This window comes from Tetrao urogallus (genome assembly GCF_951394365.1).
Source record: "Tetrao urogallus genome assembly, chromosome: 1".
Lineage (NCBI taxonomy): Eukaryota > Metazoa > Chordata > Aves > Galliformes > Phasianidae > Tetrao > Tetrao urogallus.
Genome location: NC_136813.1, coordinates 103,290,075 through 103,315,575, shown reverse-complemented (window position 1 = coordinate 103,315,575; position 25,501 = coordinate 103,290,075). Strand labels below are relative to the sequence as shown.

Here is a 25,501-nt window from a genome sequence, read left to right as displayed (position 1 = left end):
ATGGCCTGGGTTGAAAAGGACCACAATGATCACCTAGTTTCAACCCCCCTGCTGTGTGCAGGGTCACCAGCCACCAGACCAGGCTGCCCAGAGCCACATCCAGCCTGGCCTTGAATGCCTCCAGAGATGGGGCATCCACAACCTCCTTGGGCAACCTGTTTCAGTGCGTCACCACCCTACTTCCTCCTATTATCTAACCTAACCCTCCCCTGTCTCAGTTTAAAACCATTCCCCTTGTCCTATCAAGGGGGTAATTTTGGTAACAACTGGTTTGAAATAGTTCTGTGGTGCTACTGCATTTTATTAGAACAGTTTTAGATCATCCAACCTTCCTTACATTTGAAACTTGAGAGGATCTCAGCCGTGCGCTACTTCTGGAAAGTGACAAACAACAGAATGGTTGATCTAGATGTTCCAAGTCGGATTTGAGGATCAGTAGGAAAAATACTGTCTGCAATTGTTATATTGATGTATCTCATCAAACACTTAGCTAAAAAAACTTTTGTATGTATAAGTGGAATATGAAGCAGACTAGAAAGAAGTCATACTAAACATCTGTCCATTTTTCTCCCTTAGTAACAGGCAGGTAAATGTTAACGTAACACAAGATTTTACCTTAAGAAAGTTATCAACTTCTTCTCCTGTTTTTCATCTTCTCCATGTGCTAATATTTGTATTAGACTCATTAAGGAATTTACTTTTGAGCATATTTCTTTTCTTTTTTTTTTTTTTGTAATATCTGGAAATAACATTGTGGCTTAGAATAGATGAGGCTGAGTATAAGAAATTAATATAGCTGTAAAAGAATTAACTTTTGATCATATGTCTCTACCATGCTTGAACTTTCCGAGCATATTCTAAATAATAATGACTTCATTCTGCATATTCAGGAAGTAAAGTATCTCTATTCATTGATGATCAATGGCACAGGATAACTTTGGGCAACTCACTAAGTCACAGGATGTTTGTTAGCCAAGAATTTAATTAGGATAATCTTAGCACACACTCTAATAATGTAGTATTGTGTTTCCTTTGTCTACTGATCTTGCATATTGATGTTATGATTGTTGTGAGGTTCTATATCATTATAGAGCAGATTAATCCCTTATTTAGTTCTTAATTTTTAGCTATTTAATAGTATATCTCCGATTGTCACAGTAAAATAACATTAACAAGGGTATCAGATTAATACAAGAAATATTAATTATAACTTAATATTATGATACTGTTCTTTTTTTTTAGTTTACGAAGATTTAAAATTTAGTCAACTGTTATATTATTGCTGAACACAAGAGGGTGCCATAGACTTACAATCCTATCGATTGCTAAGTGTTGAACATTGAAATTAGTTATTAAATTCTTCTTAACTCAGAAATCCTGGAAAAGGCTATGACTGTGTCACGATACTAACAAACTCCTTTTCTACACTGCTTTGCATTATGAACACAGTGGACTACTAGCTGCTAAAAACCAGAACCTTTCATCTTTTTTTTTTTTTTTTTTTTTTTTTTTCCTATTTTGTGATCATTTTGTGCTATGAAGTAGTCAAAAACAATATCCATGGAAATAGTTTAAAGGTTTTTGAACTTAAAAGCTCTAGTAAAGGAAATTGAGGTGAGTGTAGAACACCTTGGAACATCCACCACTTGGATCCAGACTTGAAGCCAGGTGACCGAGAGCTCAACAGAATCATAGAATGTCCCAAGCTGGAAGGGACTCATAAGGGCCCATTTTATACCTATCTGTGTGATGGTCACAAACACAGGGTAACTTGACAAAGCTGTGTAGAGGCTTAGTGTATATGCGTGCAAACACAGAAGATACAGACGTTCAAGAGATACTAGGTAGTATTTAATTGCATGTGTGTGAGTATTTATGTGGGGAAAAAAAGGGAAGATACTTTGCATTTCTAGAATCTTACATCAATTCAACTTATTAATTAACTAGCTATTAACTAATTAAATTAGTATTAAGTTACTGTTTCTAGATTGAAATCAAGCACTTGTTTAGGGATAAGAATAGAGAAATAATTGCTCAAAACATACAGTATGACTGTAAGAATTTTGCATAGCTCTTTCACAGTGACACTTATGAAAAGAAAAGCTTGTCTAACGAGCGTGAATTGGATTTTTGATTTCTTTTAAATGCTTAAATGATTTTCAGTTCATATAAGTAAGTTTTCCCCCAGATGAGCCTTTGAACAAAATGCAGGAAATAAAGATACTTATCTCTGGTTCTGATCTCTAGCTTCATCGTGCCTTTACATTCATGAAGACATCGTCTTAGTGATCAATTACAGTGTTCACAGGCATTCAAGAAAATACTAAGGCTGCTTTATAATTTATTTTATTTTATTTTTAATATTTACTGTACTGTCATTAGGGAAATTAACCTGAAATTTACGGATGAAAGTATTAGTGATGTGAGACAGTAGCTTGACTAGCTCAAAGGAGAAGAGGCACTGGGCTTCCTTTTGAAGATAAGACATAAGCAGTAGTTGCTTGTGTGCATGAAAAAAAAAATAGAAATCTAGAGGAGATCATAAGGACTTCTGAGAGTATGAAAGAATCGGCACAGTATATTCAGTAGTCTCAGTGAGTATACAGAGAGGGTGCATTTCAACTTTTTACTAACATCTCCTTTATAGGTTTCCAAAACTAATGTTGCACTGAAAATTTTTAAACCGTAGCAGGAACAGGGCTCTTCTGGATGCAAGAAACAAAATAATGAATAGGAATTCATTCTTACACTGTATCAGGACCTCTTTATCATCTCCCATAGGAAACATATGCTCATGTCTGTGTTTGTCTTCATGATGCTGCACAGGTGCCTGTTTTCTTTTTATTTTTTCTCTTTAGATGTGGCAGGGTTTCTATTTGCACAATGCAGCTGCAAGGAGCAGTGACAGTCAAGCTTTTTTTTTTTTTTTTCCTTGGAAAAGCAGTATTTTCACACACAGAGGGGAGCAGATATAGTGAGACCAACTTGTCTCCCTGTTGGGAGCTGCAAAGCAAGACCCGTAGCTAGGCACTGTCTTCTTTCCAGCTCTCTGTGTGCAATGCTGGCAAAAGTGCAGGGCAGGGACTAATCCCCTCGGAATGCAGCAATTATCACTAAATAAGTATTAATTGCTGCATGCCAAGGGGATTAGCACAGTTGAGCCCAATTATAGCAAAGCAGAGCTTTGCTGTAAGGCGCTCTGGTGCATTGAAATGCGGTGAGGCAATATAGGACTGTCACTCCTCGACAATTTGTCAATAGAAATTGTGGGCTTACATACTGTAAACAGCAATTTCATTTTCTTTTCAGTGTATTGGTCTAGTGCATGAATGGTGTGCCTCGCTGGGGGCTACAGCGTTCTCATCAGAGAAAATTGTTGCTTATTTAACATCCATTATCTTTGTGAGAACATCTCCAAAACCGATTTTGATACTTGTAGTGTTAGTTCTGGCTCTATAACTGATTCCCTGCTGAATCAGGGGCAAGACTCTGCAATCTGGATTCTCCCGTCTCCTCCATCAGGTCGGCCAGCTCCGCCATCAGGTGATGTAGGTATTAATTTTGCCTGCAAGTACTAACTGTATCAAATTGGCTTAGGAGAACTTTTGATAACTGACCTGTTCTCAGTCCCAGCAGTCTGCAGTGATGATTACAGGCAAGCTCTCTGTGGTAGCAGTACATGAGCCAGAGGGCAGTGTGTAGTTATTTTTTAATCCTCAGCTTGACTGTGGTGTGTTTGTTTTCTAGTTTTCGTTTATTTCCTGTTAAAACTGCAAACCCTGCTGCTTTTTTTTTTTTTTTTTTTTTGCCTTTTTTTTTTTTTCCTTCAGTCAAAGCATAACCAGTAAGTATGAAAAAGGAATGCTTCTGGGATGAATCAGCCCCTTGCATTAGAGCAGTTCCAGGATTTCTTGTGTCCAGAGAAAGAAGGGCATATTGATGCACAGAACCAGCTGAATGCGTGCCTTATCCATTTAATGAAAGGTGTTATACTTTATAGACAACGAGCTGCGCCTTAACCTGCATTAAACACAATGGAGTTGTATTTGGGGATCACCTCAATTCCCCGCCCTATTCTGTTTCAGGAACCATAGATAAAATCTTGTGGTCTTCCCAGCACAGGAGAGTAACTCTCGAAATGTGCTTTCTTCCACCAACATGTTTAGATAAAGAGTTCAGTTAGCTGAGAGCTAACTCGAGACTTCGGAAGAGCTTCCTGACCCATCAGGGAAGTCTTCATGTCTCTCACATGGCTTTGTCTGATCTGAGAATAACTGCTGGTTCAGCTGAATTAGGGTTGGCTGTAGTCTCTAGTCCAGTGTTATCAAGGTTATTAGGAAATGTGTAAACTGAGTCATTTAAACTGTTGGTTAAAAACACATGTATGAGTTTGTCTAACACACAACATAGGTAGGAGCTGCCAAAATGTTATCCGTGCTGTGTAGTTCCTAGAGACTAAACAAGCTCAAAATATGGTGGCAGAATAAGAAAATGATTTCTCATAGTGCAATCACAAGATGTGAAGACAGGGTCAATTTTTCCTAGAGAACAGACCGCTTCCCCTTTTTCTCAACTTCTTCAACTGCATGTGATTTGCATCTCCAAGGTTATATTTGTTTAGAGAATAACTCATAATGCAAGTGTGATTGCTCTTTTGTATACAATTGTATTTTGGTTATTGTATTTCAGTTATTGTATTTTGATTAGGATGATATGCTTGCCTCCATGTAAAAGATGAGGGATTGGAGGAGAGAATTTCTAGGAGCACTATCATGCAAAGCCTTTTTTTCTTCTCTACCCACAGTTCTAAATGAAGTCCATTTCTCTGACCTTTCCCTAACTAGACATCAAAACACACTGACCCAACTGCTGTTCTCCCAGTGTGCCTACTGTTGCCATTAATCTTCCTTTCTTATACAGCTCTTCATTCCTTTTCCTTACCTTTGGCCTCAACTCTTTATTCAAAGTGATAATTTGCTGGCTCTCTGCCTGAGGGAGAAGCTGTGATCAATAACAGGAGGAGACAGGGGTCAGCAGAATAGTGATGAGCAGTGCCATTTGCTCCTCTGAAGGCGTTGGTACCCAAAAATATCAATAACTGGTATGATATTATTTTCACTTTTGGATAAGGTGCCAGTGAGATTTAGATAGCCTGCAGTGAAAGCAGGGCTCTTATTCTGCTCACTGACTTTATTTCAGTCTTCCTTTATGTAGTAAAGTGGACAGAGAGAGCTTTATTCAGCTTGCACTGGAATACAGACCATGTACCCGTGTACCTGAGTGCAGCCAGTTCTGGATCTGGCACACCTCTTCCAACTCCAGCATGTGAGGTGGCTCTCACGAGCTGTGCTTTGCCCACTGCCTGACAATGAGCGACTGCATCTTCAGCTTCCTCTTTTAGCATCTGGGGTTTGAAAAGCTGCACAGGAAACCCTTGCTGAGGCTAAGAGAGGGCAGACACTCAGCAGTACTATCCATGTACTGCAGAATGGCATGCAGCACTAGTAATATTAGTGCCTAATTATTTTGGTATTGAATGGTACCGTATATAATAGTTATTAAATAAAAGAATTATGCTGTGTTATCAATATATTAGCCTTCATTATGCCAGACTGCAAGCTGATGTATTTCTTGGTCTCCATCTTCCAAAAATTTCAATTTACTTGGCTTTTGAAAGACCTTACTTCTTATATGCACAGTAATTCACACCTTGTCAGTCATCTTCAGAATACTGGGAAACAGAGATCACCCATCCTGTTCCCATATCTGCTGGGGATGTAGCAGATTCCTTTTTCTTATTTCGAAGAATCAGAAATGAAAAAAAAAACCACCATTTTTCATTAAGATACCTGTGCTCTTTCCCACCCTAAGCTCTCATCCTGAAATATATTAAATAGCATTCCACGGTCTTTGAGCCCATTGTATTTGATTTAGGGGAAGGTTTACTTTTCAGTTTTAAGGTGCATCTTAGTCATGTTTTCAGGCTTCTCTTATTCACAGTTGTCTAAAATTTACTCATTATTTCTGGTTATAAAAGTGAAAAATGTTATTTGCATTTGAAAAAGTTAATGTGATTTTTTAAATTTTTTTTTCCCCCCAAAGTGAGAGCTGGCATCATGCTGAAGAGGTTTTTTTTGTTTGTTTGTTTGTTTTTTGGGGGGGGGATTCTTGACTTGACTTCCTTAATTTCTTCATCTGTAAAAGCTTAACTCCTTCAGCTTTGTAACACGAATTTCAGAAGTACATTGAGGTCCTCAAGTAAAAGCATAACAAAATAATATTGTTAAATCATTTTCTTGTGTCTTGTCAGCTCATAGCACAGTGCATTCTCCAGAGTGATATTTGCCAGGTTAATGTTTAAGTGTGCTTTTTCTGTTACCTGTGTGGCTTCCACCCTTGCCTACTGAATGTTGCTTTAATACTGTTAGATGTGATCACAAGCTTAGTTCTGTAAAGAAACAAGCATTATGACTCTCCTGACTCAGTCTGCCTCTCACCACCACCTCCCCTCAACAACTTGTGACCTGGGGGGTTAACATCTACCCAGGAAAACAAAGGAGACTCAAACACAACCTGCTCCTACTTGTAGTTTTGTGCAGGCACCCACAAACATCTTATTAGTACCTTCAGAGCAGGGCTAAGAAACGAGGGCATTTTCACTTTCACATGGGACTGCTGGGTAAGTCAGTCAGCACGTGCACATGTGCTTCAAATGAGCCACATAACCCACAGCAGCGTGCCTGGCCACCTGGCCCCACAGGGGGAGGCCTGAGGGTGTGAAATGGCCCAGAGAGCAAAAGAGGTTTAGGAAAATGTGGAGGATGCCACAGCAATTGCACTGGATGGAGAATGTGGACTTGCATGAAATGAAGATTCACAAGCACTGTAGCTGTGCAGAGCTGCTCTGTTTTGTGTTGCTCTGGGTGCTGTATCAATGCCTACAGTATGGGGCTGAAAATGCCTGTAAATTCAAGGATGCATCCAGATTGTTTCTAACCATGCACAATCAAAGTTCTTTACTGTGAGAGTGGTGAGGTGCTGGAACAGGCTGCCTACAGAGGTTGTGGATGCCCCGTCCCTGGAGGTGTTCAAGGCCAGGTTGGATGGGACCCTGGGCAGCCTGGTCCAGTATTAAATGGGGAGGTTGGTGGCCCTGCATGTGGCAGGAGGGTTGGAGATTCATGATCCTCGAGGTCCTTTCCACCCCTGGCCATTCTGTGTGATTCTGTGATCTGTGGTGATCCATTGCAGTATCTCACTAGAGAACAGCTTTGAGCAGCAGAAGGCTGAATCCCGTGCCCTGCTTAGTCTGTAGGTGTGGTGCCCAGTTTCCTGTGTCAGACCTCACAGAGGAGATGCGTGCTGTGCTCTCTCACAGAGACAGCCCGGTGCTCCACTCTGCAGGCTGCTCTGCCTCTAAGGACAAAATGGCTCCAGAGTACTGCACACAGTTTTTCTACAATACAAAGATGTGGTATGTTCACATCAAAAGATTCCTCTGTTCGGTTACATACAGCTGAATGAGGCAGGCAATGCCAGCTGTGGCAGTGCTTCATGTCTTGTGGACACTGTAAAGGCATATGGAGTCCAGTTCTACTGTGTTGCAGGCTGTTGTCTAGCCCTGAGAGTGGAACAGTTTTCAGCTGCTAATGTGAAGTCTGTATTTTATTCAGAGCTTTAAAATGAGGTTGGTGCCTTTACAAGTGTAATTAAGTTACCTCACTGACAGTGGCTGCTGCTTATAATGCACACTGGGCACAGTTGTGTTGGTTTTGAAGCTGGACTGAATTTCTGCACACTTTCTAGAACCCTCTGAGAGCTGCTGAATTGCAGAATGGCCCTAGCAACCATCAGAGTTTTTAAAAAGTCTTGTGAAAAGAAGAATACAAAAGAAAACGCCAAGCTGAGGCATCAATACCAAGAATGTAAAACCCAGACCTCAGAAGCTGCGAGGGAGAGGAAGATGCATGCGTTTTGGGGTGGCTGCCAGCAGGTGGACTCTGAAAGGCCTTATAGAAGCAGTGCTTCCTGAGGAGGCAAGCAGAAGATACCAGCCCGTGGAGGTGCCTTCCTTCCCCATCATTCTGTACTACGCACCCCAGCATGGCCTGCTGGAGCAAGATGAAGTGGAAGAGGATTGCTGTCTTTGTCACCTTGCAGGCGCAGCTCCCACTTACAGGTAAGGCGGGATTTTATTTGATGAGGCACTCTTTTAAAACTTTTTTAAGGTGAGGGAAGAGCACGATGCTGTGTGGTAAATTCCCCAGCCCTGTGTTTGCAGGGGGGTATGTTGAATCTCAACCATGTTCATCCCTTTAGTTGCAGTTAGTGATGGGCTGGGGCCGTAGGACTGGTCCAGTCTGACAGCCCTTGTTGCAAAGATGTCCTCTGGTGGGTGGGGAGGAAGGTCACCACTGGCAGTGAGGCCAGTGCTTTGAGCCATAAACAAAATCTTAGCCCTCACCTGGGCAGCATTCCCTGGGATTTAAAGGGAGATATTTGATACTAAAATGAAAATGTAGTTACTTTCAGTAATCAGCACAAGAGATTATCTCAGTGAATTCAGATTAAGTTAGAGCCACGTTGTTCACAACAGGACGTTGGTGGTTGGAGGTAGTGTGTGGCAGAGCCAGCAGGCTGAGTATATAGGAACATACGTCAAGATACAAGGGATAGAATCCTTCCCTTTGTGTCTTTACCCCAGTGATTGTGATCTCTGGACACAGTAAAATGAAAATGCTTTTATATATTGATTTGTGATGATGTACGTGTTGGCCCTGCTTGGACAGAAAGTGAGGCTGTTTTGGTGTGCCCAAATCTTCAGAAGTCACACTCATTTTAGGAGAGATGTACATTCGCACATCTTTGTAGCTTAGGAGTTCAAAAGAGCAAGAAAACTGAATGTAGATCCAGGGAAGACCAGGGCATAGGCCTGTGTCTGGGGAAGTCAGCAACAGCGAGATACGGGTAGGCCACATTTGTGCTTGTATTAAATTCCTCTGGAAGAGTATGCACTAAGTGTGCTTAACAAACACACAGTTGCTGCTCTAAAGTGCTTTGGAGACAGCAGTGAAATTTTAGTAAAACGTTTTCTGGAGATCAGAGAAGCGTCTCGCAACCATATGTGGCATCAGTTCTGGTAGTTTGTGGAGATCGTTTCAGGAGGGCTTTAAGTAGAATAACATTCTCTGCGGTGAGTATGCCTTCTGTTTGTCTACATTTAACAAGCTATGTCCCTTTGTGATACTTAAGTGCCTTTTATATATTGTTTTGTATGCACAGGTGTGGGTGTGAGATGTAAACAGACAGTAGAAACTCCTTTTCCTTCATCTTTGAGAAGCGCTTTTGAAATGTATGCAACTTTAAGATTTCTCAAGAAAAGACTATTTTATTTTATAGGTTTATGGAGTTATGGGGATCACTTCAGACACATTTTAAGCTAGAAATACTTTTTTGCATTTTTTTTCTTCTATTCCGTCCAACATATCGGAACTCTGGTTTCCTATCTGTAATTTTTTTTTGTTAGAAAACTTACTGAGAAAATATGTAGTACTTTGCAGATGGCTGAATCCAGCCCTATAAGTGTCTCTTGTGAAAAGCTTTTGGAGTATTCACACTTACAAAGAATAGATGAGATTGAATTTTGAACAAGCTACAGCTGCCATTGTTTTGAGGTGGTTGCCTATGAATTTGAGGGGAAGTGTTTTTCACTGGGTAACCACAGTAGTTTGAAGAGTTGTAGTATTTAAAAGAAAAGTAACGCAAAATTTGTGGAATTGTTGCTGTGTTATTGATGCAAAATACACAGAGGCAAACATGTAAGATAATCAGGAACTTAGCTCAAAGACGAGACTGAACAGATGAGGTTTTTCAGCTCCACCAGAACAAATGCAGAGATCTGCTGCTGCCTGGAGTGTTTTTCAAGCCTTTTTAACATGAAGTAAAATTCCAGAAAGTTTTCATGAACAAGCTAAGAGTGGATGGAAGTTTGGTAAACTGCATACCACTTTGCAGTGAATTCATTTCCACTTCACTGTAATGCATTTTGTTCTTGCTCTCCAAGCAATCAAACTGAAGGCACTACCAAGACTGGAACTGATAGACTTGTGACGACTTTGCTTTGATCTTTTGAATACTGAAGTACGTATGTCAGGCAAGAGAAACATTTTGTTTTCAAATAAATAACTTTGTAGATGGAACACAACTTCTGAATCTGATTTGTTGAGTTACTAACGTTCACCACACATTTCAGAATCCTTGACTTTGAGCAAGTACGGACAAGTTTTATTGTGTACATGTTTATTTTTCTGTGTGGTCCCCATCCAGGGTGCAAAAGAGTAGCTCTCAAAGTCTAGTTGAGATCTTTCTACAACCTCTCTATTCAAAAGTATCTAGATATTAATCTTGGCAGATAATTTTATTGATTGTCTTGTTCTTTGATACATAAGAAGAACATTAAAAGACTACACAAATATGACAATCAGAATGGTAGAAATCTTTGTATAGTTTACAGAGCTTTTAGTCAGAAGCATGACGTTCTAAATGACAGTAGGTCAATGCTGATGAGATGGCGTTTTGATTTTTATAAATACACAGCATCCCCTTATGTACATAAATACATATATACGTATACAAATATGTGTGCAAGCAGTCTGCAAGTTCAGCCTTTCCCTGTTTTTCACAAAATCGCTGTTGTGAGAATTATGTGTTCAACAAAATTGGTCAGTGCACATTTTTTGCTGGCTCTGCGGAAACTAAAGCATGTCAGCCATTGACAGAGATTACTTGCACAGTTTATTTTCACAATATTTTTCTGCTCTGCATAATTGGCCTCTGCCCAATGGGGCCCATGCTATCGGGAGCTTTTTCTAATCAGTTAATGGGCAGGATGATTAAACAGACAGATTGCGGGTGTTAGGGTTCATTTTACACCTTCCTTTTCGTAAGATGACTTAGCAGATCTGCAAACTACAAGACTTGTAAACTTTAAGTTGTTTACAAGACCCTCGGATCAAGCAAATAAACCCAAAAAATTGTGGCTGCTACCCACATGTCCCTCGTCTGTTAAGGTCTCCTAGCTGAATTTTTGTTAGACCTTGAGGGGATGGAAAAAAAATTCAAAAGGCTTATTTTTACTTGTTTTATTTCCCATTTCTCTTCTCTATTCACAGCGACTCATTAATAATTCATGTAAAAAAACCCTATGAACTGGCACACTAGCAAATGGAACAAAATGTACGCAAATGTAGCTTTTCTTTGTAAAGGGCCGTTTGTCGAGCTCTTGCAGTGCTATAGTCAATTCTCCAATGCTTGTTAGAGAATAAGAGATTTCCATCGGAACTTTTCCAAGCAAAATTCCTAATGAGTGAAGTAGCAAGTTAATTATCGCGTTCCTTTTGTTGTTTTTCACGTACACTAGAGAGAATTTTCTGAAATTGTATTCCATATATTTGTTCTGTCAGAGTATGAATATGCAAATATCAAATAAGACAGCGTGGATTAAAAGCTAGAGTCGGGGGAAACATAGGAGGTTCTCTGGCAGTTTATAGGGGACAAGAGCTTGATTTATGAAGGAATGTCCACATGAGGGACAGTTTTGGCAATAATTTTCTGTTACTTGTGCAAACTTGAATTGTGACTAGCGCCATGCTTACGCTCATAAATAAATAGTTTTCCTATCTTCAAGCTGTAACCAAACTCCTTTTACAAGTGAAAGAAAAAAAGAATTATTGGAAAAATTGCAGATGGATGCCAAATCTTTCCTCCCCTCCAGTTTATCATATATTTCAACGACTATATGTAGGATTATACAGTGTATTGGCTGTTCAGTCTATAAAATTGAGCATCTTTTTATGGTGGCATGAATGAAGATACAGCTTCTTAAAGATACTCATAAAATATTGATCCCGCTAGAAGTATTTATTTTGTATGTATGTGTAGCTGTATGTTTATTGTTCATTTTCAGTGTTCTGCTGATGTGAATTCAGTTAACATCTAAAACAAAGTTTTGTTGCTGTTCCTCTTTAGCATTAAGAAAACAGTTTTGGCTGTTCCAAAGACTTTAAAGAAGCTGAGATTTTGTTGTATTTTATTTTATTTTATTTTTTCTGATTTGGACTGTTGTATGATGTGAATAAGTTCTGCTTCTTCAAAAAATAAAGGGTACTTTCAGCTTTTAAAATAGCATAGTCCGGATCAGTTTTCTACAGGAGAGCAAGGGAAGGATTTAACTCCACCTTATCCTGTGCAACTGATCAGTAGCTTCATATGTAACTTAGGTCAAATACATGTGCAGATGAGCTCAGTTTGCCGTAATTCAGTCTATCTGTTCAAGTACACAAATCGAGAGACAGTGAAAATGCATATATGTAGCCACATGCAGTGAATATGTCCATCTTTTTAAAGGTTAAACTTACAGAGATATGGTTCTTTCACTCTTGACAATTTGGATATTAAAAATAGGAGTGAAAACATTTAGCTCCTAAACACTGAAGTTGCAAGCGCTGGTGTCTATACAAGTTCTGTTTATGGATTAGAAGTCATTCTAATATTTGAACCATATAGCCTGGAAATGTTTGAATCCCTACAAGTTTCCTAGGAATAAAACATCAACCTTCAGAAGCTCTATATGTATTTTGTTCCAAGTACTTCATTATGTTTATTTCAAATCTTCCCATCTTGCTTTATTTCTTATTTATTTCTTATTGGAACCAGTGGCAGTTGGGCAGGACAAACAACAATATACAGAATAGAAGAACTGAGAAAGATGGGAGTTTTCCGTCTCCACATGCTTATTGTATATGAGAGTATGTTAAACATAGCGCTTTTAGTAAACGGGTTGCTGAGCCCAATGAAATGTTTGGACTGTTTGCCCCATTTCTTTCCAATAATGTAATCACAGTGAAAACTTCCATCTCCCTGTCCTGACTGATGCTCACCTACATCCTGATTCTTTTGGAATCAAAACACTTTTTGAAAATTCGTTGTATTTCTGATTGATGGAGAAGCCATGAAGCCATGAAGCTTAACTCTACAAAAGCTCAGGTAATGTGGAGGTGATGCTAAATTACAACTAGGTGGAAGTTGATGAGGAAAAAGGGTTGGAAAATTGTCAGCAAATCATAGCATGCAGTAAGTTGAGGTTGTGGCTCTGTCATCAACACGTGTGGCTTTATAAGAAATTTTACCCTATTTGATTTACTTACAATTCAAGCAGTTGTCTTCGGTGAAAACATTAATTTTCACTGCTAAGATGCTTTCTTATTTTTCTGCTTGTTTTAATTTGCGTTTTCAAACCTGCACGACACCAGAAAGAGAAAAAGGGCTTAACAGCTAGATAGCTGGTAACTTTTTTTTTTTTTGGCATTGCTTGCGGTTAATGAGAACTGAAAATAGCTTCTTGGTCAAATAGCATATAGAACATGTAGAACCAAAGAACACTTAAAAAGAAGCTTTCCTAGGTGCCCTGAAATTTCAATCTCAAGAAAAAAAAAAGCCACATACTTTATTACGCGTGTTAAAAACTAATAATTTAAAAAATAGCAAGTAATGAACTGAAACACTTTCCTAATAGAGTAAGATGTGATATCCAGGAAATTAATAAATATCACAGTACTAATTTTTGTGGTATGTTATTTAAGTAAGCTGCTCAATAAAGGAAAGAGCTACCTGATGAGAAAAACCTTTTGCTGATTGTTTATCCAGGTTTTATATCCAATTTATTCCAGCTAGGAGCATGAGTGTTTTGTATTCGTTTCACTTAAAGCACTGCTGTCATCTGTATGACAGCCAAACCTTAAATAAACAATGACAAATATTTATAGAAATGCTTCCCAAATACTGACTGCATAAGTTTGCCTTATAAATTCATTCGAATTCCTCATGTTGTACATCTTGTCACAAAGTAAACTGAGGCTTAGAGGAGGGAAAAGATAAAAATGTCTAGTAGGTAATTAGCTGGATGAGAGCATGCCCTTATTGTTACACCGATCTTGCAAGCGAATCAAGATGCCTTTTTGCAGACACTGATGTATGGGGGCAGAGCCCAAACTGGTAAGGTTCTTCAGTTAAAGGTATTTATTTAGAATTATCTAATACAGAAAATCGGCTCAAACTATAAATTAACATATGATAATTCATTACTTTCTCAGGTCAATTTGAAGCAAGAGTTTTGTATAATGTGACAATACTACTTCTAAATATTCTTGGCATGCATTAGTTTCTTGAAAGCGATCAACCTCCTATAGTTAGGTACTGCACATTGCTGGCTATCCAGTGTTGTTTTGTCATTCAGAAATAGCTGGATGGTTTGAGTGATGATTTTTAAAAGTATAATTAAACTGAGCGCCTGGGATGAGACTTTATAGCTCGTAGTCAATACAAAACCTTTACAATGAAAGTTTTTGAATGACACTCAGTTATACATTAGATCCTTACAATATTGTTATTATTTTCTTTTGTCCGTCATATATTGGCAAGCTTCAGTCAGAAAACCCACATCCAGTCTTTGGTGGGAAAACTCTTTTCTGTCTCTACTTTGTATTAATTATTGCAATTTACCTTGTTTCCCGTCTAACCATGTAAAACTGACTGCAGTAAAGAAGTCTTAACAGGACTCTCTGGAGTAATAGCTCCTTTCTTCTGAGTTTCTCTCCATTGTGAGAATTTACAGAATTCACAGTATCACTGTTTTGCACTCTTACATGAGCAAGGCAATTTTGGCAGTGGTTTGTGCAAGCACACAGGTGCAGTTATGAGGAAACGTGGAATGAAACTCTGCAAGTTTCACTAGGAATCATATTGTGAAGGAAGGAAAATAGGATACAGAGGGAGTAATATTTAGTATTTGATACCTTGTTAAAAAAAAGTCTACCTTCACTAAGGGCGGTTGGTTTCTGAGAAGGAAGCAAACAATTCTGTGAATTACTCTTAGTTCATATGTTCATGAAAGGTCTTCTAACAGATTGCTTCTTATAAGTTTTTAAAGGGTGTTATTTCAGTTCTACAGATTTCTTCCTAACAACTTGCTACTAATTTTCAATATTGAGTTGCTATTTTATATTATTTTATGGTTTATTCCCTCGGGTATCATACCTGACCAGGAATAAGTTGTACAGGTGAACTCATTCTTGAAGGCTTAATCATTACAGGCTGGAACTTGTTCAGGTAATTTGTCAAAAGGATTTTCAGGAGAGATATGTGGGAATGATGCTCTAGAAAGTAACGTAAGTACACATTTTTCTGTTGTGTTTTTTCTTCACATTTCTCAGGAAGTGTTAATATTCTTGCTGTTAATATTACTTTGATATATGATATGAAGAGTTACAAATGCAGCACAGCCAAAATAATCCATGTGATAGATGACTGACTTTGGATGCTTACATTAGCAGTAGGTTTGACTTCATGTTTATTACCTGCAGTTTTTTCTCCTATTGCCTGTGACATACTCTTCATTACTAATGGTATTCTTTTTCTTTTGATCTCTCCCTGGAAGTTCAGCCTCTCTATATGCATGTTTGCTGGGGACTACTCTGACGAATAGGATATACCAATGAAATTTTGCAGATAGTGAGCTTGAAGAGTTTTGGTGAAAGTAAATAAAACTAAACCTAAATTAAAAAAAAAAAAAATCTCTTAACTTCCTTTTCTTGAGAAGGAAGAGGAGTAATATTCAATTTCAAGTGGCTTGATTTTTAACTTCTTGAAACTCCTGATCTTCTATGTATAAGACTGAGCATTTGTGTATTTCGAGAGTAACCACACCTAATAGACCAGAAGAGGTAAGCAAGGTTAACCAACCTGGATTTCTAGATGGAGATCAGATGTCATTTCAGTTTCTTTTTTAAAAATGAAAATCTAATCTAAAATTCTTTTATGTAAAAGCCCTCTGGAATTTAGCTTTGTGGATTGCTTTTTCAATGCCCATTATGACAGATGGCTTCCACTTTCTGCATCAGGCTCAATTACAGCTTGCTTGCTGAGAATGTGGTTTTCTTTTTTCCCACATCAAATGATGAATAATTTTATTAAAACCAGCAGAACATTGTCCATTTTCTTTATACATAAATTTTGTGAGAGATCTCAAAGGTTTCATTAAAGGTGGCTGCTTCAGACAATTAGCAATGCATCCTTAGATGTGACCTAGATGTCTGATGAAGGCTGCTTGTAACTTCAGAATGTAATCCATCCCCAAAACTCTGAAAATAACTGCAGATCTTCATGAGTGGTTTGGGGTTTTGGGCTTATTTGTTTATTTTTGTGCTGCTGTGTGGGTTTTGGTTGTTTTTTTTTTTTTGTTTTTGTTTTTTTGTTTTTTAAGAATTTTGCCCAAAATATGACAAGAAAAGTCATGCATATTTGATACATTACTTGATCTTTTTTCTGAGGACACATTTTTGATCACATCTTTGATTGTATCTCCGTGATCCAAATGATGAAAAAAATGGAGATTCCCACTACATTATTTCTCTCTCCAGAGGAAACAGATTTAATTTACACCTTTTTGAATTCCGTTAAGTTTCAGATGCTTCTGGTACCAGTGTGAACTGGGCAGAGCTGGAATTATCATCGTCCTGTCTTTCCACACAGCAAAATTAAGCTTTTTTCTTCTAATAAGTCAGATGTTACTTTACTACTTGCCTCAAAACCCAGCAGTGCTATAAAGCATTTGTTGCTGCTGTTAGGTATGTCTCTTCTGACCGAAAAGCAGCAGATTTTCAGGCTTTTTTTTTTTTTTTTTTTTATAACTCTCTTGAAGCAGTAGCTATGAAGCTTCAACCCTATCTCATTGTAACATCTTTTCCAAGATGTTTTTATCTGATTTTATCTTTCTCAGCTGCAAAGAAGTAGCTAACAGGTTTGCCTCCTTTCTCTCTTGCTTTTCTTTTTATATCTTGGGCCAAATGTCTGTTTGTTAGACATGATGGTTTTAGTAAATCAGATACCAGGTTTAAAATTAAACTTCAGGAGAAGCAATTTTTTGATTCTGCTGAACTTCTCAAGATTTTTGTTCCTTGTTTTCCACTGGAATAAACCAAAGCCTTCCAAAGTTGGTTTTTTTTTTTTTTTTTCTTTCCTGAGATGCCAAGCAGTCTAAGAGCAATTAGTCTTTTGTGTTTGGGAAGAGGGAAACCCAGTTTCAGGTCCTTGGTCTGTCTGACTCAGAGCGGGAGCTTGACTGGGACTCCCATGTGCTAAGCTAGTCAAGAGATACTCAGTGGTATTGATGAGAAATTCTGAAGGGAGACCAGAAACATTCCCCAACCCTTGTGTCATCAGAATTTGTCATGTGAAATGTTTCTGATGATCTGCTGTTATCTAGTTAAATGTATGTATTTTTAAAAAATGGTTTTGGTTTCAGTAATAGTATTTTATGGAGTCAGTTTAAACCTTTGCAGTCAATGTAATACGTGCATTTTTGCTCTGGAGAAGAGTTAGCAATGCCCTTGCTGGTCTTAAGAAGCCTTATACTGAGGGTCAGCATTACACAGGGCAGTGTGTACCTGAGAGTTTCCCCACCCATCCTTACATGAATTGTGCTCTCTCCACTAGTGACTGTATTTCAGCCACAGCATAACCCTGAGCAGGCTTCCGTGTGTGACTTTGTCTTCAAAATGCAGCGTAGAGCATGTTTTCTGTGTTCTCTTATCCAGATATATATAAACAACTTAAATATGAGTATCAATAACATCTGCTTGTACGTTGATGATCCTCCAATTCTGAAAGCATGTAGGACTGTAAGATTTAGAAGGTCCTAAGCTGCTGAATTTGTAGGGTACGTAAGAACCTGTGGGTGCTAACAACATGGAACTGGAAGAAGCAATCTGAGAAAGCCCAGCGTGTGCACAAGCTATCTGGAGCAATAAAGGAGGACTTAAAGCATCTAAAAAGATTTGGATGAGTAGCTTCATGTCTAAATATGCTGTAACTGTAAAGTGGTCAAAATATTTAATTTCTGTCAAACTTCCCGCTTCTAAAAGGGCCACATTATGTTTTAGAAAATGCTGCTTATTTAAACATATCTGACTTCCAATTAGTGTTCCTGTTTAGGCAACTCTCAAGTGTTATTGGTAGGAGCTTTACTTCACACTAACTGGGTAAGCTTTTAGCAAACTGTTCAGTCCCATTTTTGCAGCTCACACAATGATTTATGCTGAAGGAAATACACCGCAGTCAGTTGATATAAAACCAATTTAGCTATGTTTCTGTGAGCCGCCGCTGCTTCCATAACAACTGCAGTACGCACAGATGTTTTGGAAAGGACACATTTCTCATTCTGTACCTTTAAATGCAGTGGGATCTTTGCCTCTTTTTAAATGTGGGGGTCATATTATAATAAAAACGTAGTAGTTTTCAGCTTCTTTTACATTTAGAAAGTATCTTGCACCCAAGAAAAAGAAAAAAGGCACCTCTAAGTAGCCATGTAAGCAGATTTTAATTGTCAATTTGCCTGCGTAAGTGATTCTTTAAAGTGGTTTTATTAAGTCTGCAGTTAGGTATTTTATTCCTCACAGAAGTTTGGTTTGAATTTTGGGTGGTCCTGTGTGGAACCTGAAGTTGGGTTTGATGATCCTTGTTGGATTTCTTCCAGCTCTGGATATTTTGTGATTCTATGACTCCTAAAGCGGTGCTTCGTTTTGAAGCTTTTTATTTTCAGTGTTTTCCTGTTTAACTCCATGTCTGAATATTTTAAAAGCATCTTCTGGTGCTCTTTCTTTTTTATCAGATTAGGAAAATTGCTATTAAGACACTAGACAAAATTAATATGAATATAATGTAAACTTCAAATTGGGAAGAAAATTCTGACATTCCTGACATCCTCAGTATTTTACAGGTTTGTCGTCCCCTGCATGAATTAATGCTACTGCTTAGGTAAAGCAAAACCTACACACTGGTGCTCTTAATGTCGGTGCAACTCTTAGTGTGGTGGTATTTGACCTGGCTACAATCTGAGCATTGCTGTTTAGAGACCACGGCACTGGGTTCACAAATTTATGTGAACAATTATTGCAGCCATCTTTTACTCCCATGAGAACACCGATGCTAGGACATGATGATTGTAATGCCTACAATGCCTTGTAAATGCCTATCTCATTTAGACTAATTAAAACATACATTATTTTTAGTGGAAATAATCCTTGCTATGTCAGTGGATGTTGAAGCTCAGCTCTCAGCTGTCTATCTTCCTAGAACTGCCTGCTTCTTTCCTCATTGGTAGCTTCTGGCTACGGAGGACTTGCCCTACGCATTAACTATTAACCAAGCATCAAAGCGAGGACTTCCTTTGGGGATTGACTGCAGTTTATTTGCTCAATGTATGTAGCCTCTTTTGCCTCGGGCACAGAATAGAGCACCTCGGTCTTGAACTCCCTGGTCTTTGGCTTCTGAGAAGCCAAGTTGCCTAAGGGGAGCTATACTTCAGCAGAGCTTTTGTTCAGGATGTTCTGGCTTATACAGGATAATATCTATAATGTGGCTTGGAAAATGCTCAGTGCATGGCACTTATCTATTATCTGTGTGGTAGTATGTGAGAGCCAGAGGGGTGTGAGCTTGCCTGAAAGCTGCTTGGGATTTTATTTTTATTTTTTTCCAGAGCTGTCATTCTATTGAGCTTTTCAATCTTGGAGCCTTGAGCTGAGGAAGGGCGAGGAGGGGAAGCATGAAATATTTTGAAATAGGGCCCTAAAGGCAAGTGGCACTTTGAATGGAATTTACATATAGCTCATCAAAACATCACCTCTTCAACATCTGTATGTGGTATGTAAAAGAACACTCACTTGTATATTTGTGTAGGGGATTTGAGAGAGGTGATGACTGCTGTCTAAAATACACCAGGAGGAAAGAGGATGGAATAAAAATGAGTGTATGTTAGAACAAATAGATATAAACTAGTTGCTGAACTACATTAGAGGAATAGAAGTAGGTATTGGCACCATATGAAGAGCTTTGGCATAGATTGTTCTTAGGCAAGGGTAGTAGAATCTGATATTCAGGAGCAGCTTGCTGATTTTGTGAAATTTTATCACATGACTGTATGTAGGAGCAAAAGATAGTTAGCCAAGAAGGTCTTCTGCTTGTGTATTCAAGAGGTGCACAAGAATACACTATGTTTAATCAAGCACATTATAAGTGAATGGCCAGATAAAACTACAGACACTGCACAAGTTGACTATGCACAAGTGTTTATGCAGAAAGCAATACAAAAATGTGCGAATGGGTTTGTATGGGTGCATTGCAAACAAATCTCTGCAAGCCCGTTCAGTTCATATGTGCTATTTGGTATAGTAGCATGCAAATTAATTTCTATTCCATTACCTAAGCTGTATATAAATGTAAATTTAATAAATAGGATGATCTTAAGCAAGTGTTTATTTAGCCTTATATCTGTATGTATTAAAATTACAAAACATTTTGATTTCATCTTTTCTATGATATACAGCATGTTGTTGGCGTTTGTGTTTTTGTTTTGTATTACGTGCACGCAGTCCAAGATGAGGGGCAAGAATGCTTTCTCAGCTGATGCCAGTAATAACAATATTTATCTTTTAGCTTGCATTTACTATTTCAAAGGCAGTGCGTGGTACTGCTGCTGGGACCTCCTCTGTTTCTGCCCTGCTTCATTTCTCTTGCTGTAGTATTACCAAGATTTTGTCTTTTAGGAGCAAGAGGCACAGGAATGACTTCCTCGTTGTTTACCTCCCCATTAGTGACACAGCTGAGATCTGTTATCATACATGGTTATATCTATGAGATTGAGACAAAAATCTTTCTATACAAGGAAAGACATTGTACTGAGTGATGAGGAAAGAGTATGGTGCTGCTCTTGCTGTAAGGAACTATACAATTTATATATATTTTAGATCTGAGTCCTGTTCACGTTGCTTACCCAGAGGTGTTCATCATTGCTACTTCAGTTGCTTTTCTTCTCCTCCAAGACAACCACTGTGGGTGGGTGAATTGTATGAGGTCATGGAGTGACCAATGCAAAGCAATGGAAGCGTTGCTACTGTACTGTTTAACGGGTGGGATGTTGCCTTCATACCTAGCGTTGTGTATTGGGAGCTGACAACGTGAATGCTGTACCTAGCATATGAAATTAGCATAGGATGGATACACCAGGCTTTTAGCCATTATTAGCATCCCAGAATCAGAGCTGCAATATGAATAGGAATCTCCTGAAAGCCTCAGTGTAGACAGACTTTTTGTGAATGTGAACAGAAAGAAGCCCCTGTGCAAAATCAGTCAAATAATGCTGAAAAATTAGCTGCTTGATAGCTGTAATTACATTGCAGCTAAAACACATTTTGGTCTTGCAGTGTAAGTAAGCAGGACGATGAATTGTGTCTTAATCTGAATTACGTGATAACCTTTGATTCCGGTTGGGCTGTAACATCACTTGGGAATGTGGCTTGACATCACCTGCACTGCAGAATAAACTGTGTTCCTAGCAGGATTTAGCAATTATCATTTCCTGAGTATATTCTCCTCGCCCAGTATAGATCTCTGTATCCTTCAATGCAATGGCGCTTGCTGCTAATCATACTACTTTTGTTAATTTAATAATTTTTTAGAATTTGGCAGTACTTCATGAGCATTAGCAGGTTCTTATGCTACTATTCTGAGATACTATGTTCTTGAAGTGAGTATTGTAATGTGGTAAATCAAATAACAAATGGGTAATTGCTTTTTATAAAATTTTGGGCAAAGCCCGGAACAGAAATACTAATTACTTTAGCTCTTAGCTGTGTTATGTTTCCTGGTCTAAATTTAGGATAGACAAACAGAATGGAAGAGTAAACTAGCACTAGTAAGAAACTATTCAAAAGTATTTTTCAGGACCCTTGGTTGTGAGTTTTCCACCAAAGCAAGAGGAAGTTGCTTCTTGTTGCTATTTTTGAACAAACCCAGAAATAGAAATACCTGGTAAGATAAGAGAAGTATCTCTATATAAGTTTTTACTTAAAGAATAGAAAGAACTGAAAGATAAATACATCACTGATCGCTGAAGCTTGTAGTAGATTAATTGTAAGATACTATATATATATATATATATATAATCACTAAATTAACAAAAAATAAAACCGTCAATCAAAGCAAAATCTGTCAGCAAATAAGTGCTACGTCCAGCATGCAGAGGCCAGGACCCCTCGTACAACTGGGCTGAAGTGAGATGTACTGGGCACAGCTGGGATGTGCCTCAGGGTGTGTGATATCAAGAAATAACAGGTGGAAAAAAACAGTAGAGCATGGCTGAAACACATGTGATCACTTCAGAATCTGTCAGCAATGTTAAAATTAAATTTGTGCAAATATTTACAATGGTTTACATTAAGAATGAAACTTCAAAATTGACTGAAGGTTTTCAGAGTCCAATTAGTACAACCTTAAATGGCCTTACCTCTTGGGAGTGCTGAGAACTCACTGGGTAAGTTAATCTGCTCTGATTCTTTCTGTATCAGCAGATTTAAATTGGAGAGAGAGTGAAAAGAGGAGAGAAGAGAGGAAGGATAAAAATATATAAAAGGGAATACAGTATTTTAAAGAAAATAAACTTTGAGAGAGAGAAATTGAGAACGTGTGTAAAGACATAGAATTCCCATGAGGTTATTTGCTATGCTAGCTAGTTTGCAAGACAAGACCTAGCAAAATTCAAAATAGCAATTGCCCATAATAATATTAGAGAAGAAATCAGTGTGGTTGTTTGAAATGACATCTTTGAAATTTTCACACAAGCTTACTAGTGCTACAAAGAATGGTTAAAATCCATTCAGTGCTTCATAACAGGATGCTGAAAGGTCATAAGAGAACAAAAAAAAAAAAATCAGTTCATATGTTCACGTAGCTCAGAAAGATTCTACTTCATAGAAAGATTATTCTTCTACTCTTGGACATCTATTGATCCCAGTCAAAGGCAGGCTATTAAATATGGAATTTCAGTGTATGGGTTAGCCACAGGAATTGCACTGAAGATTGTTTTCTAGAAGTTCTTAGGTTAGCTTGAGTCTGGGGTACATGCAAAAGATAAGAGCAAAAGATGTAAAAGCAGAAGAGTTCAAAAGGACAAATGTAAACAAACCTGGAGACGAGGAATGAATTGCATTCATCAGTTAGCGTTCATATTCAGATAGGTCATTGGGAAGGGGAAATCATCTGATATTGATTACAACGTGTTAAATGGATGTTAAAAGATAATATCTTTCTATGATATTACCCTTATTACTGAGAATGCTAATGACGTATGGGAAACTGCAAGAATAAGGTCACAGTATTTCTCTTAAGCAACTGTCTGTAGAACAGAAATGACAAAGTTGACTTTTCCTTGACAGAGCTGGGTGTTGAGAGTTGATATTAGAAGGAGGTCAGTACGGAAATAAACACCAGAAAACCTATTGTGAATGTGCTCCTCTGTAGAAGAAAATGACAGATTGTTGTGTTACTGCCAGAAGGGAAATCTCTTTGCTTTGCTTTTGTTTTTCTTTTGAAATGCCAATACTGCAACTGCTGTATTAAATTAAGGGCTTTAATGGAAAAAAAGTGTATCAATACATTTGCTTGATTTATATTTTCATTTCTAGCAACATTTTAATAGCGAAGAACATTTTGTTTCGTGCAAAATGTGGTGTACAGAACTATAGTAAGGTTATGAGTTCCCAAGGCACTGCAGTGAGACTAGATAGTGTGCTGCATCTACCCAGATGTCACTGGATTAGTGCTGGGTAGCAGACCATCAGCAGGGTCTGCTCCCGCTCTTGGCATTGAAGCAGGATGATGAACATTCGACTAACTTAAAATGTTGGCATCTCTGACTGCAGAGGTATGTAGATTAAAAACAGTAGGGGCTTTCCAAGGTGCTGGAAAGGAGTGGTGAGAGTGGGAGGCAAAGGAGCCACCAGAATTTTTCTCCAGGTGCAGAGGCTAAAAATGTTTTGACATCTTCCTCATTAGAAGGCTAAGTCAGAGGGAAGAATGAGAGGGGCTTTCACAAAGGCTCTGTGTGGGTGTTGAAAATGAAAACGCAGTAAGGCCATAGTCTTCAAATTCATACAGTGAATAAGTTCAATAATGTCACAGGGTCTGAAGTTGTGATATTAATTCCTCTTATAAACCTTGATGCCTCTCATGCTGCTGGGAGTCTCGTGACGCTGTCACATGCCCTCTCCATTTGCAGTGGTTTTGGATCCTGGGCTGTTATTGACCTGTCACAAAGGTGACAAAGCCCTGGAGTGGGCTGCCCAGAGAGGCAGCTCCTCTGGAGATAATAATGACCTGCCTGGATGCTTTCCTGTGCGACCTATTGAAGGGAACTGCTTTAGAAGGGGGTTGGACTCTATGATCTCCAACACTTCCAACCCTTCCAACCCTTACAGTTCTGAACTTCAGACAGCTGCTGCCTATTTCTGTGCCTGTTCCCCTTAACAGACTTTTGTCAGCTGTTCATTTAGATTCTGATTGTGTACCATCTTGTGCAGTCTAGAAGTTAATGCACAAATGGAAGTTAAGGTCAAACAAATACAGGTCATTGCAAGACTGAGGTACATGCAGTCTTTTGTGAACACTTGCAAAATTGATGTGTGTATATATATACCTGTACCTGAAACAGTACCATCCAAATCACCTGGGCACTCAAGACTGGTTAATGCTTTATGACAGTGATGGAGACTTGCTGTTGGGCAATGAACACTCCTTACAGAGCAAAATGCAGTCCTTATGGTAGCAGGCGTTGCTATTGAGAGTTTCAGGTAAGCTGAGCGTCTCTGACAATAGTATACAGATAACTTAAAGCAAGAGAACTCAGTGTATTTCTTGTCTTGTTATTTTTCCGGTCCATCTCCACAGACAGTGGTGTTTTCTTGCAAGAGCAACTTAGAAACTACGTTTCTTCCACTGCTGACTTGTTTAGGGCAAGGGAGGCATTTCAGCACTGGGGCTGACCCCTTTTGTTTTCAATGTCTTTTGCGCATAACCTCCAAAACATGCAAGTTTCAGGCTGCTTTCCTCTCAACTCAGCAGAAAACTACTACTGCTGATCTCTATGGCAGAACGATGGGTGACAAACTGCCTTGTCATTTCAATCAGAGCCACCCACACTTGTCATCTGATTTATCCAGGGTTAAACCGTTTATTACACACCAGCCTGGGGTAGCTGTTTTTCTTAATCTCGTGTCATAACTGTTGTGGGTTGGAGGCGGGAATGAAAGCACCTGGTGGCTGAAGTGACAGCTTTATTCTCGGATCTGAGTACTCAGCTGAAAGGAAAAACAGAGACAGGAACACTGGGTTTAGTGCAGTTTAGTGCAATAATGTGTTTTGTAGAATTAAGAGTTTGTTTAAAATAAATTATACTGCAGTTCTCACCGCCTCCTACTTTCAACTTTACATATGGCATGTATTTTCTGTGTTTCTCTTGTTTCCCTCTCCCACATGAAACGACTTCTTGTTCGTTTTTGCTGTTTCAATTGGAGTATATTCAACAAATTATTAACAATTCTTGTGTCAGTTTTTG

At 38.5% G+C, this 25,501-nt stretch overlaps 1 protein-coding gene across 2 annotated transcripts in view; it reads left to right on the top strand.

Annotated features, from left to right (window-relative positions):
- Nucleotides 1-8,121: 8,121 nt before the first annotated feature.
- The window catches only part of CD247 (CD247 molecule), a gene marked incomplete at both ends in the record, with an annotated part of 45,663 nt that continues 28,283 nt past the window's right edge, over nt 8,122-25,501 (top strand). For both annotated transcript variants that reach the window (XM_079535853.1, XM_079535852.1), the window contains one exon: nt 8,122-8,179. In XM_079535853.1, the coding sequence (XP_079391979.1) occupies nt 8,122-8,179 (58 nt within the window). The remainder of the gene's footprint in view (nt 8,180-25,501) is intronic.